This window comes from Ptychodera flava, chromosome 18 (genome assembly GCF_041260155.1).
Source record: "Ptychodera flava strain L36383 chromosome 18, AS_Pfla_20210202, whole genome shotgun sequence".
Taxonomy (NCBI): domain Eukaryota; kingdom Metazoa; phylum Hemichordata; class Enteropneusta; family Ptychoderidae; genus Ptychodera; species Ptychodera flava.
Genome location: NC_091945.1, coordinates 7,215,271 through 7,230,949, shown reverse-complemented (window position 1 = coordinate 7,230,949; position 15,679 = coordinate 7,215,271). Strand labels below are relative to the sequence as shown.

The 15,679-nt window shown below is 36.7% G+C and overlaps 1 protein-coding gene across 1 annotated transcript in view; it reads right to left on the bottom strand.

Annotated features, from left to right (window-relative positions):
• The window catches only part of LOC139116749 (QRFP-like peptide receptor), a 34,028-nt gene extending 19,149 nt beyond the window's left edge, over positions 1 to 14,879 (bottom strand). The window contains exon 1 of the mRNA XM_070679381.1: positions 14,033 to 14,879. Coding sequence (XP_070535482.1) covers positions 14,033 to 14,443 — 411 coding nt within the window. The 5' untranslated portion in view covers positions 14,444 to 14,879. The remainder of the gene's footprint in view (positions 1 to 14,032) is intronic.
• Between the last annotated feature and the right edge of the window lie 800 nt (positions 14,880 to 15,679).

Genomic DNA, 15,679 nt, shown 5'->3' with positions numbered 1-15,679 from the left:
CGGCGATGATGCAACGCTTTTCAACTCACATGCACGTCTTAGCTTGAAGACGGCAAAATTTATTGCCGGACAGTATCGGTACATTGATTCGTAGACTACATATGTGTCGACAGACAACTAGTACCACATGTCCATGCACAGTGTTCATGTGAACTTTCATTTGTAAGTCCATGATGCGAGTGGGATACATGTACACCTGCCTCCCCCCTCAAACAACGACAAACTCCATATGGCAAACAAGCTCTTGTGTTCTGGTGCGGCACTCATTTGAAGCTCACAGGTTCGTACGAGAGAACTAATGTCGTACCGATGCCTGTCTGTCAGTCAGTGTGTGTGTGTGTGTGTGTGTTTGTGTCTGTCTGTCTGTCTGTCTGTCTGTCTGTCTGTCTATTTATATGATAATACGGATAGTTTTCAATCGGATTCGAACCCACAACATACGGCATCAGTCGCCTACCTGAGAGGCCTGAGACAGAACCAGTCGGCTAAATCTCCACTCCCAAAAAAGAGTGGTTCAATAGCCGGATAAGTTGTTACATTTTTCTGACTGAGACCTAAAGGATTAAAGTCAGATTTGGTAGACAGGTAGTATACACTAAGGGAGAGATCTGACTAGATTTTGGTTAGTGTGGCTTGCACATTAATGAAGTTATGTAGTAATATTTTTTTTCATAGAATGGTTTATATGATAACTCATGAACGCCCAAAGGGATTAAAGTTAGATTTGGTAGACATGTAGTATACGCTAATGGAGAGATCTGATTAGATTTTGGTTAGTGTGGCCTGCACATTAATGAAGTAATGTAGTATCATTTTTTCATATAATGGTTACCTATGGAAAAAGTAATGACAGTGTCGACATATATCAAGAAATACTTCACAAAATTTCATGAAACTTTTCACTTATGACAATTATCTCACAACATTATGATGATACTGTGTGTCTTGTCAATTATCTGCTCATTTGCATATTTAATGAACTTTTGTAATTAGTGATACAACTCTGAAAATCATGCACCAAATTTGATGATACCTGCTACAGATATTGATCTGGTAGATATCTAAATTTACTAAAAAGCCTGAAGCAGTGTCAAGTTAACAAACAGCAAATGTAGATATTAAATGAAGTTTTGTAATTAGTGATTTCTTTCTGAGAGTACTGTGCGAAAGTTGATTAAACCTGCTACATATAATGATCTGACAGATATCTGATTGTTACATGAACTATACTACTATGTAATGAACCTGTTGTAAACCACGGGAGCACATTCAGTTCACATCTGGTGCTACATATGTGTAATGTGACACTGGTGGATGATGTGTGTTCACAGGTAACCTGTACTGTAGAGGGTAAAGGGAGACATAATAAAAAATCCTTTCATATTTTTTTAAACTGTGGAGTTGCATTCCCTTCAAGTTGTTCATGGTAGAGTTCATTGAATATAACATGTGTATGAATACAGAATGTGTTAACCTTTTTTCTTCTAGACTGAGAACAAGATCAGGAAAACTGTCCCAGAGCAACAAAAAACAGAGGAAATGGACAAATCTAATTATGACCAACATCTGCCTATCTCAGACTACTTTTCCTACATCAGTCACCAGTATTATACCAGATCTGTAGCCAGTTCCCACTTAATTGTACCAAAAAGAACACTGCGTCTAGGCCAGTTTTCATTTAGTTACCACGGAGCCAAATTTTGGAACAGTTTACCAGCTACTATAAAAATATAAACAATAGACACCAGTTTAAACAACTCTTAAATCTTGGAGTTTAAACCACGACTAGTTGTCTTTTTCTGATTATACCCTCCGTCCTCGTTTAATTTAGTTTTTTTTGTTTATTTAATTCTCAGCTACCACCCACCAGGAGCTAGACACTCATTAGCTTTGCATTAGCTATTTTCTAGCTCCTATTCACATTCATTCCCCTTCATAAAGAGAATATATTCCTCATAATTCTCGTGTGTCTTTTTTGTAACAGCATTTCTTTATTGACTAATTTAATTATATGTAAGTTTTTGTTTCTATTTATTTGTACACTGAGATATTACTGTTGTATATACTTTTGTAATACACAGTGAGAGTTTATAATGTGGGGTCTTTATACCTCATAAGAATACCAGTCTCTGTATCTTGCAATCATAGATTGTGATGTAATTACAGTCTTGTAATTATGGAAATGAATGAATGAATGAATAAACTAAACTCCTAACGTCCATGAAATCATCTGACAAGGTAAGTAAACTTACATGAAGTTTTTATCTTTGTATGGAAAGGCCTCAGAAAACATAAGTTATAGAATTGTATTATTATCCAGACTGGATCACCACCTCTGAATAAACAATCTAGACTTGCCCACTGGTTACTTGTTTTGTTTTGCTTTTGTACCTTATTAAATTGTTCTCCATAATTTATTTCAATATTTCACTATATTTAGAATGTTTGTGCGGGCTAGGCTTTGATTACTGCTGGTTTAGCTACCTGTCCTATGTTTACTTAGGGTGAACTCAGTTTTGGGAACAAATTTGAAAAGCTAGTTCATCTGAATTCACTAACAAAACAAACTCTCATCACATAATGGAGTAATGTTTTTCATTTCCAAGTCCTACATTGACATCATTTTCTCCACAGAGTGACTATATGCAAATTTTCTCTGTATTATTGATACCATATATAATACGTAAAAAAGCACGTAAAAAACATTATTATACACCTACTGCCGTAACCTATGGGAGTTTGACCGTCCAATAACTTTCCGTATTTTGTATAGTACGCGGAGTCCCGAATACGGGAGACGCGCGACGCGCCTGTTTGACCTTTGACCTAGCGATTATCGGATGTAAACAAACTATTTATGGTGAGTTATAGACATAATAACAACTTCCACCAAATGTATTCGTAGCATAAGGTTTGAAACATGCTAAACACAAAACTGAGTCTAAATGCAATTGATTTTTATTTTAAAAAACTAATTAAATTGAAAACATTCAGCGAAGTTTGCTCGTACTGCACTGAAAATTAATTGGCTTCGTGCCAACGCAAGGGACTTGTACTACGGAGCAGTAGATCGCGCGCGTTCCACTCATATCGCGCGTGCCACGTGCCGCATCCCTCAAAGTTTACCATAGAATTAGTTTATACGGACGATTAATGGAGGGAGGTGTATAATAATAGGGTTATACACAAAATACGGCCCTGTATGGACTCGGGCTCAGTGAGTGACGTATTGGACTCGCCTTCGGCTCGTCCAATACGTCATTCACTGAGCCCTCGTCCATACAGGACCGTATTATGTGAATAACCTATAGTACCCATATATATATATATATATATATATATATATATATATATATATATATATATATATATATATATATATATATATATATATATATATATATATATATTATTGCCTGAATACATGAGTTTATGTGTCCTCACAGTAGCAGAAATTTGCATGACAAGGGCAAACTGTCTCCTGCTGCACGGGCACATAACCACTCATGTATTCAGGCAATAATATTTTCATTACATGCTTCTTGACAGTTAATGCTATATGACATTGAGTGCCATGCAGGGCATTTTTGCACATTTTACCATTATTGACCAGCATCGAACAGATTTTAACGGAAGTCAAAATAGCAGTGTGCGCATGGATATTTTGCATCTTGCATTAAAGGGACAAAGTCACCCATTTTTTCATGAATTTTGTTTGATACATGATACTACCTATATTGTTTGACATGTTGAAGGATACTGAATGAATGGATACTGAAAAATGAATTAATTGTCATGACCATTAATTTATTTTCGCGATGGTTTCATGTATTGTGTATCAAACTGGGGTCGAATACATGCATGGTCACCCATTCATTCAGTATCTTTCAAAATGTCAAACAATATAAGTAGTATCTCGTATCAAACAAAATTCATGAAAAATGGGCGATTTTGTCCCTTTACGCGTCTACTTTGACATTGGAAACGTTGAAGGGCTTCACCGGACCAGGTAACCATGGAAACTGGTCAGTGGATCGTTTACCAGCCTGCTAACCCCCCAGATGTTCCTATTTAAATAATGCACTAATTTTCACTCACATCAAGGCATGTAATATATATATATATATATATATATATATATATATATATATATATATATATATATATGACTCATGTTGCAGATAGATGACTAATTGTTACATAAGATAATAACTGATATGAAGCATCATTTCAAGCATGAAGTGTCTTTTCTATTTGAACAGGAACAGCATTTAGAGTCGGCTGGTCTTCCTGATCATGATTACACTGCTGCTGCAAAAAGAATTCTTAGTAAATCAGAATTGGAAATGGAAGAAATTAGAGTGAAGTATCCAGATGTCTACCACCATATAGTGAAAATTGAAAAAGAAAATTGTAAACTTAGACATAACATAAACAACTTAAAGTCATGCATTCTCAGTCTGGACACAATCAGAAATAATGACAAAGAAACTCTTTACTGGACAGGATACCCAAATTATGAAGTGTTTGAATCAGTTTTTGAGTATCTCGAACCCACAGCAATGAATTTGCAGTACTGGAGGGGTGAAAAGGAAACTCAATTTGGTCATTTTTATAAGTAGAAAATCATAATAAACCAGGCCCTGACAGGAAACTATCACTAAAAACAGAATTTTTTCTGGTTATGGTCAGACTGAAATGTGGTTTACAACTGCATGACTTAGCAATGAGATTCTCAATCAGTGAAGGAAGTGTGTCCAGAATATTCAATACATGGATACCTTTCATGAGTAGGGAATTTTCTACCATATTTACAATGCCCACAAATGAAGATGTGTCTGATAGTAGATGTAGTGCATTTAGAAATTACCCCAATACTAGAGTTGTAATTGACTGTACTGAAATTTTCAGCGAAACACCATCAGCGATACATGCAAAGCAACAAGTCTGGAGCAATTACAAACATCACAACACTTGTAAGTTTCTTGTTGGTATTGGGCCTAATGGAAGTGTGAATTACGTATCAGATATGTGGGGAGGGCGAGCCTCTGATAAGTGTATAACAAAAAATTGCGATTTTCTGCAACACTTAAAGACTGGGGATGATGTGATGGCTGATCGGGGATTCAATATAGAAATTGAATTGTCTTCTGTAGGGGCTTCATTGAACATCCCATCATTCAAAGGAAAAGATTGTGCCCAGTTACACCCTAAGGAAGTTGAACGATCACGTCGAATCTCAGAGGCTCGGATTCATATAGAAAGGGCTATAAATAGAATAAAAAATTTTCATATATTTGACAGTGAAATTAAGATGACCATGAAAGATGTTGCCAAGCATGTCTTTATTTCATGTGCATTTCTGGTGAATTTCCAATCACCTTTCCTGAAGGATTAAGGGATTGCTAAGTTCATTCAATTGAGAAGCTGTATTCAAATTTTATCTTTTGATGATGATGGTGGGGGAGGGGGTACACTCTCTTCAGAAATACTGATGTCAGGATGTCATTTCAATTACCATTACAAAACAGCATCTGTATATATGTTGCTGTTTCTGATAAGCCATCTGCGTTGGTCAGTCATTTTTGTATGACTCTGGCTAGAGTTTCTGTAAACCTCTGGCACTGTCTTGGTATCCTGGCTCGGTCAGCTCTGCCTTTCTTAGACATGTAAGTTAATTGCAGAAATTTTGGCCAGGGGCATACAAAATGAGTATACAGAGGGATGTAAGCAGACAGCTGGACAGAAACTGACACAGACAGACAAATTACCAATACATTTAGAGGTTTGTTGGGTGTCTCTGTGGATATGCATAGGTTATCGGACATGAAGGGATAAAAGTCCATTTTTTGCTCTATGTATTTTCTGTGTATGAACAGCAGTTTGTTTTGATCACTGAAGTGTGATGAAATATTTGCTGTCAAGCTTATCAATACAACACACAAGTGTGCAATCGGCAAGAGCAGTTTCACCGCATGTAGAAATGCCGTGATGGTCACATAAACGAAAAATTAGCTCAGACTTTTTGCCAAGCGAACTAATGTGTTCAACCTGACACAAACTTCGAAGTTTGTTAAATGTCAAACTCTTTAAATACCTGTAAGTCACAACAGACGGACCTGAACTTGAAGTTGAAATGTCGTCTGCCATTTTGACAACCGGAAATGTACAAGACCCAGTGACGTAGGCAGCTAGGCATCATGGGATAACCGGGAAAAGGTCTATGCAGTACTTCAATTGTAGGAGAGAATTATAGTCTTTCTCTTTTTCGTATAAAACGGTCGATGTTTCTGAAACTAAGTCGACAAAGGAATTCATCTTTAATTCACAATAACTTTCTTTGACTCCTGTGTGAATTGATGATTTCACGTATTGAAAAATGAATGGCAAGTCGAATACCATGAGTGTTTTTATCATAAATTGTATGTCATCTGTTACTTGTGGGAATAAGTTTTTATGGCAGGAACGCCTAAACATTTATTTATTTACCCGTTTGTTTATTTTACTTATTTATTTACTTATGCTATCTATCAGTCTATCTATTTTATGAATTTATTTAATCGCGTAATAACGCAGTGCTATAAATCCATTATAGACCTGAGAAACATGAGTATTCGCTAAGAAATTCATGTACTTAACAAAGTTGAAAAAATTTTGACACCGGGTTTAGCATTTACATGCAAGTGTATCAGAGTTAAACATTGTTCACGCTATTTTGATTTCGATTTCTACGATACGAGCGATGAAAGCTTTGCTTACTTGTATGCAGTTCCATCGAAAGATTAACCAATGGATTACAAGTACATTAATATTCTGCCAACATCGCGTTTTTCCATTTAAAGTGATGTACTCAATTTCATGTTGTAATAATCCGTGGCAAAGAGTAATTCAAGATTGCCGGTGTCTTAGCTACCACGGCCATGGTGAATATGGTCTTTGCAATATCGTGAGATTCCTGTTCAGCGATTCATACAACACAAGTATTGTGTGAAGGATGCAAAACGGATGCGTGCCATGTGTGCGAGGAAATTATTTCTCTTTCTTTACACATACAGAGCCAGTTCAGAGCGTATGAGTTTTCTGTTCAAATTTTCGAGATTGAAAAAGGACTTCTTGAAACTCTCTGGGGTAGAATAATTTGCATATTGAACACTTCACTAAACCATTACATCAGTGTTAGAGTATTCGATTTGCATCTAAAACTTTAACGAATTCCTCCTTATCGCTTTCCATTCCGTCAACAACAATACCGTTCATTAATATTTCGACGTCTGGTTGTCTGCATTTTGCCATTGCCGCGACTTGTCGAATCGTGAAGTCTTATTGGTGAATGTAGTTTTTTTCAGTTTATCACATGCACCGGCACGTTCGCTGAAACTGATGTGCTTGTAAGTTGTCGGTGTTGAAAGGAAGAACGGAATGTTCGAGTAGACATTTTAGGCATGAGTAGATCGCTTATATATGCGTGAGTCTCCTTATAAACGTCTTTGAGATAGCAAAATTGTGTGATAAATCTCTCAGGCAAATGCTAACCTGGTACAAATGTGCAATCACTGGGGAAGCAGGTGAAATTTTACTGATATATGGCTATACAGTTGGGGGAAATCTATTTTTGTTTGATATTGTTACGTATTCATCCTTACAATGTGTTTTCATTCCACTACACAATCACATTTACAGAATTCAATGCAAATACTGGTTTTACGATACAAAATTTAAAGCTTCAAATCTGTAAATGTAAATTCAGTGGAGTGAAGAACAAATTTCAAGAATGCATGCGTAATTGTATCAATTTACGAATGCAAATGTTAGCTTTACAGGCAAAACTGTGTAAGCTTCAAATCTATTTTTGTTCGATATAGTTACATACTTAAATTTCTTTTTCATTCCACTAACATTACATTTACAGATTTGAAGCATACATACGTTAAAGCTTAAATTTGCATTTGTTAATTTTCAGTCGTTCTACTTGAAGCCTGTGCTATCAAAGGTTACATACGTATTCGAAAAGCCTTTTATAATCTATATGACTTTACGTCAGAAAGAGACGTTTATCTCGGTCCTCACCATAGCTACTACACTTATAAACCTTCCTGACTGAAAGAAACCGAGGAAAGAGACAGTGTTCAATTCTAAATTATACCGGCAAAGTATTGCTACTCAGTTCCGAATTCGATGTGTCAACACATCAGTGGTGACGACGTAAGGTTATATTTTAAATGCCATGAAAGTTTAACAGGATCTTCAAATGACAATTTCAATTTCGCTCCTTTGAAACTTAAGCTTAATCTGCCTTCTAATTGGATTAAAACACCGTTTCTGTAGGATATAATTTGGAAACATTATCCTTCAACTAGTTTTTAAACACCTTATAGCTTGTCTTGATGTTTTTTATGTTGCGTGATTTTATAGAGTATGGTCAATTATGGGAACAATAATACTGTTGAAGAAATAAGTTGAAATAACACACAACCAGCTGACATTTTTCGTCTAAATCTTACTTTTTGGGGAAAGTTGGTCGCTACGGTAAGCCTTGCTAGTTGGAAACATTCAGCTATAGGGAGTTCAGGAGGTTTTACTCTCCTGTTTTGAAAGGAAAGTTCATAACATAAAGACACATTCTATTTCGGTCCCACGCTTTCGCAGCGTGTTCCCTCCATCGATCTCTTGAACATACTTTTTTCTCTTGTGAATCTCAAAACACGCGGACAGTTGATCATCGTTTTTTGGCTATGACGCATTTCCATACCTCTATCTTCAAGCAGCAATGGCATTTGAAGTTTGATTTACCACGTGCTCTATCTTAGACGTGCAAGTTAAGAAACACTCCTGTTTATTATTATTTAATTCATGATTTTACCAGTATATTGATGGCGCAAATACTGCGATCTGTAAAAAATCCGTGTTTTATTTGCAACAGCACAGATGGAACAGGCACGAGCTCTCAGCTAGAGGAAAAGGTCATTTTCGCCGTTTCAGGCCAGAATTTGAATTCAATATTTTGATACAATGAATAGCAATAATCCACTTCAACAACTGTATACCACTCGATTTTGACCAGTTCACGCCATATATGCACTCGCTATCGCTTTTGTACATATGTCGTGAACTCCGTGGTCAAAATCTCGTAGTATACCGTCGCTGGGTGTGGTTTATATGTTAATCACATTTTCTTTACTTCAGCCATTATAACCATCCACGTCAAAAACATAAAATAAATATCAAATGTTACGATGACAAAAATGCATCGAAGAGGAATAGAGGGAAAGTGCGAGAAAGAGAAAGAAAAACAGCAACAAGTAAAAAATGACGCAATGGTGTAATGAACGTCTCCGATGACATCAGAGACCAGTATATCGTAAACCCTTCATCAACTTGTTTTAAAAGCGCTCAAGTCTGTTTTACAAGCTGTCGACAGCTTAACTTTAAAACCCTTGGAAGTTGTTGGCATATACTGCTCAATTAAACATTCAACTTTAAAAGAACTTAATCGTTAGAGTGGATATTAAGATTATCTTTGTCGTTATAATGAAAGCCTTAGTCATTTGACTCACAGTAATTCATCGCCAAGATTTGATTGTGTACATAACCCCCACTATCTAGTAGTACGTTGTAGTATGCAATATTTGGCAAGTTAAGAGAGTACAACATCCGTTAAGTGCGCCGTTATCGTTGGCGAAAGAATTTTCCCTGCAAAGTTTAATCCAAATAACAACGATAAGAAAGCTCCTTACACAGACATGACCATCGATTAGCCAAATAAACTGTTTCAACATTTTTCAATGAGTACGCAAAGAAAAGATCGTTGATGCACATGACAAAAATTCTTTAAAAATTGTCAATGGTATCTATTAATGGGATTTTAAGACAGCGCATCCGTTGGTTTTATTCGATTTCTGAAATGTATCTCATTAGCACGGTGACCCTTGACCTCGCCCTATACGAATACAAAAGCAAGTTTCTGATTACTAAATAGAACAAGTTAACGTTTGACGACTGTAGATGCAACTTCAGTCGATAAAAAGGGTACGTTAAGAATGCATGAAAGCTCTCAAGATGCAAATTGAACTTTTAAGTTCACTAAGTATGCTTTACGATGCACATGCCACTTTCAATGCAACGAATTTAAATTTTATGGGTGCAGATCCAACTCTTTCCAGTGCCAAATTAAACTTTATGGCTGCAAATGTTACTTTTCACAAACTCAAATAATATTTCGTCGGATCTTGCAATGTCTGGACCGTCATAAAACGACTTAGGTCATTGCATGGGTAAAAAGTGTACGGACAGAATAATTTGCATATTGAGTGTCGCTGTCAGCTAACTCAATTACGATTCATTCGGTTTGCATATTAAATTCAGACATGTCCTACTTTCCTTTTCAATCAAGCTGTTCACTAAGATTATTAATTGTAATTACCCCTGAAACATTACACTGTGATATTGTTACTGTATTTGTGATTCAATTTGTCATAATTCTTTTCGGGCAAACTTCACAAAAACAGCTAAATGGGTCAAAAGGGTGAAATATCGTCGAATAAAACGTTGAAGACAGCGAAACGCCAAACTTTGTGTACGTTTTTGTAGGCTCAGCACCCGTATTGAAAGCTTCTTACAAAATCTTAGGTATTCAAAAAAATATACTTTCATTTCCCATTAGAAATATTTGCAGACGTATCCATATAAGGCATTTTCTCAAACACTGCCAAGCCATTGTTTGATGAGCATCGTCTGCACACGAGCTAGAGATTTGAATATTCTCATGACTAGACCAGGATATGACATTTGTTGATATCAAAGAGTAGGGCAAGGGGACTTCCTTACGTTACAGCATTAAGTTATGGATACATAAATGGTTGCATTTCCTCATAACAGAGTAAAAATGATTTGTTGTGACTTCGAAGCTTGTGGTTCTGTTCAAAACAACGCGTCCAAGGTATCCAGATTTTGATCTCTGTTTTCTCTGGCGGGGTTTCCCTCCTTTTTTCTTCTTCAATAATTTTCCCCCGAGCTAGAAGTCGTAAACCATAATCGGTCATCGGCAATATTAATCTCAACTGGAGGTTTATCGTGAAATACATCAATGCGTGTGCAAGACAGTCAGTTGTTGGCAGAAATTCAGACAAAGTTTGCCCCATTTTTCTGCAATCGATCAGTAGTCGGAGCAATTCCAATCGTATTGTTTCGATAAGATTGTGACTTCATAGAATATTTTCACATGGTTCTTGGGCGTAGAATGTTCCGGCCTGTTTTAGTTGAATATAAAATGGTGACGTATATCGAAATCAGCTCTTTTCTTGTTTTGACCGGTAACGGTGATGTCCTGCAACGAGTATTAAAGCCTGGCTGTATGGACATTGTAAATCAAGAGTAACTTCTGTTTAAAATCCGAATTCATTGAATTCATCCTGACTGCGTTTACATCTGCGTGGGTGGACTCGTCTGTACACGTACTCGTAATTAAAAATTGCCTAAGTCTATATATACATCGATGTTTATAGTTAATAGTTTGATTCAACGTGGCACATAAGTTATTATTTGTCAATGTGCTTATCCCAAGTGACCAAATTATCAAGAGTTACACCAAGAATCTTCTGAGAGGTAACATTAGCAATACAAGTATCATTTAGGGACGCCGTCAAAAGATCGATGTTTGAAAAAAACTTAATTGCTTAAGTTTGGGGATGGGGGTTTTTGACCAAATTAATTTCTGTGCCGTCAAAAACGATTTAACGTCTTTTTGGCAAATTTTACGATTTCAAGGCTGCTTTTTGTACACTAAAATCGATCCAGCCACCCGGTCGAAGTTCAGCATACGAGATATGAATGTGCACTTTAATTCAATGGTACATTGGTATGTCGTTTGAAAGAAATAGTACAGGGTATGAGTCCGCAATGTTTTTCAATTTTAGGTCAGTTAAGTTAGAAGGGGGATGGGGGGGGGGGGGGGTCTTGGGCCAAACTTAAGCAATTAAGTTAGATTTATTATATTGAACTTTTGATGTTGCCATTTATAACAATGTTAATTTCATCACTATTCGAGTCTGTATCATGCAGTTTCAGGCGAGACCCAGTTGACATAACTTTGGTTTTGCACGCATTGATAACCATACCGTTTACATTTTGAAGTGAATTATTAACTTTGGAAATCGAAAGACCAGATGAAAGAAGAGTCTGTCATCATCGTACATGTCTAAGTTATAATTACAAGTTAGGGACAACGGTAAATCATTGATAAAACTTGTAAAAAGCAAAGGACCAAGTATTGAGCCTTGTGGCACACTACCCATAAGTTTTTGGCTTTCTGAGATCTTATCCCCATTACTGATCTACATCACTTCCACTACCTTGCTAATATTTACTCAACTTTTTGGCAAAGTATGACTTCTAGAGTAAGCCTGCACAGTAATAATGGTTTGCTAATGAAAACAATAGCTTTCACTTTCGACATACCACTCTTTGCCTTGTGCCATTGTTCTAACCATGCCCCTTTTTAAATAAAAGAACTAGTAAACCAATAAATCTTTAACAAAAAAGGAAAAATTATCCAATACAACAACCTTTGATAAGGAACGTATTTTCGGATGTTTTCACATAAAAGGACGTAAATGTCAAATTAATTAATTAATTAATTAATTAATTAATTAATTAATAATAAAAATACAGTATGATTATCATAGTATTCAAATAACATCATTGTGCGAAAGACCGGAATCATATTATTGAAAGGGCTTAAGCTTATTAGGAAATAATGCTAAGTTAATTTCCTGTTTCAAAATTTGATGACTTTTTGGTCTTCCTTCATATAAGTGACTTTTACAGACAAACACGTATAATTGCATTCGTTTTGTTGTACTTTCGCTTTCAGATGTAGAGACGGGGCTTACTCTGATGCGACTATCTATTTGGGTTTTTTTCGATTTGACCAGTTCACACACTTTTTGTATTCGAGGCACTTTAACCATCTTTAGCATTGTTGGTTGAAAGGCAATTAAAATGGCTGTCACTTGAAATCTTCCTCATCGTCAGTATCACCTCATAAAAACATCTACAGGGTTTCCATGTAACTCGTGTCCATGCATGGTTCGTCCACAGTGATATGCTTAGACCTCAAGCTTTTCTGAACTGTGTTGTACTCAAACTTTTCGACTAAAATGGGACGATCATTTTGTTGTTGCGTAAAAATGTGATCTCGGTAACAACATCTATATCCGTTGCCACATCGTTTTCACCTTTCGTACTGTTTAGACGGCTCTAAGCTTACCTTATATATGCTTCGATATGAAAAATTGCGTTTCCGGCTGTTCACAGCCGGAAATATGCTAACACTTTACACAGTTGGTCTCCAAACAAGTTACATCGCTTAATGTGATTACTTTTTTGGAGGACAATAAGAACGCTACAAGTAGAGCAAACCGCACAGTCACTGCAGCAGGTGGAAATACCCAAGCAGCTACATTGCTGCCCCTAGGGCTGCCCCTAGGTGAAGTGAACTCCATAACTAAATTAGTTGTCACATGGACTTTCTTATCTGCCTGTTGAATTCTCTTGTCTGATGCTTTGTGCTAAATTACCTGTCCTAAGATGACAGTAGCGGAGCCAGAGAGACTCCCACGGGGAGGAAGTACAAGCTGTTTGTTGATAGAGAAGTTTTCGAAAAGATTGCGACATTTCTCACGGGAAATCGAGCTCCTAAAGAAGCCAATTAGAGACGATTGGAGCATACTTACGAAAGAGGAAAGTTCAAAGTTACTTACTGGCCATTGTGAATCCGTCTCTGTAAAATTGCGTTAGACTAGATATTGATTATTAGCGCAACGACTTGTTTTTTTATGTATTTTCGCCAGCGTTTTATAAAGGTGCGTCGAACTAGTTATGTAATTTTGCATTCATTTTGAATAAAATCTACTTCTACATCATTCTGAAGAAGCTATTTCAGTTGACCACGTGCAATGAATTGTTAAGCTGGCATCTATTTTTACAAGATAAAACATACCGAGTCACACAGATCAACAGAAGGTTATAAACTAACCTGCTGAACGAAAATAACTATTGAGCACATAGCGTTGCCAAATATCCAATGACCGTACATTATGGTTGGGAAGGTGAACGGCATGCAGAAAATAGCGATGGTAAGATCGGCCACTGCAAGGTGAATCAGGAACGCGTTGAGGTCTGTCAATCCGCTCCTCTGACACATCAACACAATGATTACAATCACGTTACCGATGATGGACAGAACCATGTTACATGTAAAGACCAAAGTGAGAAACACCTGACTCTTGAACGACATTGACATATCCGGGTAATTTGGTTCTTCCCTACATGGATCATAGTCCAGGTATTCCGTCCAGTTGGTTCCATTCAGGCGTATGTTGTGAAGTTCAATGTAATCCATTATTTCTTGATAAAGCTTACACTCCGCCATTCCTGTCTCCTTCATGTCCAACTTGCAAAATGCGAAGTCAAAGAGGCGATGTTTGTAATATAAGCATTGGTTTTCTGCTATAACTTCAAAAATATCCACACACTTCAAAAATATTTCCGCACTCAAGCAATCGCTCTGACGCCATCCAACACATGACCAATAACTTCGCTGCCATCATCGTGTCTGCGTAGGCCTTACTCATAAAGTATTGATCCTCGCTCATGTGAATTTTTCAGAGATAGGCCTAACCAAACCGCGAGATGGCAGTATACCTATTTTCACAACTATCGTCTGCTAAGTTCCAGAGATTAGTTTGCATCGATATTTCCTTGCATTCGAGAGATGATGTTTGACATCTGTCGGCCTCTTTTCTCGGCAATAAGCAGGACTGGCAATATCCTTATGGCTAGAACATAGACGCTACCTTGAAACTGTGTCATGGAGACTGGACCTACAATCACATGACACAAATTTCAATATCCGCTATGAAGTGGTTTTCTTTAACGTCGGGGACAACGTACTACATGTAGTTCTGTGGTTATATTAGAAGGGTTTACCTACTGACAACATTGTTCAATTTTCAATTTCAGTTTATTCAGTACTTGTGGCCTCCGGCCAATATGTACAAAAAGTAGCAGTAATGTTGTTTACAGATCGCTAGTCAATGCAATAATTGGATTCACAAAAAGAGAGAGAGAAAAAAAAAGAATAACTTATTTACAAGTAAATAAGCATCAGAGTATACAACTGTTGCTTATCTTACGCATCGATGGTAAGTTCTTTCCTACGTTTTGTTGCGAGAAAAATATATTTACTCAGTTTCCTCAATGAGGCAGTATTTTGTAATGAAAGAAGTATCTTGAATTTGTACATTACAGGAGGGTTAAAATAATAGGAAGACATGTACTTAGCTCTCAAGTCATTATACGTCGGACATACGAGTAGAAAATGGTACTCATCTTCTACTGCCTGCAAATTACACAACTCACATAGTCTATCTTGTCTTGGAATATTATTCTAACGACCTGTCTCGATCCTCAGGGTGTGTGATGATGTTCTAAAACTACAAAAAGCATGTCTGAAAACAGGGTTATCTATACAGGTCAAGTATGGCTCTAATACCAGCTCTTTTTTGAAGGTAGAATAAAGATAAAGTTTGCTACTATTGTTGATATCATTCAGCCAGCATTGTGCATCGATATCACTACACCTTTGTTTAAAAAGCCGTAAAAACAAGGTTTCATTACCAAC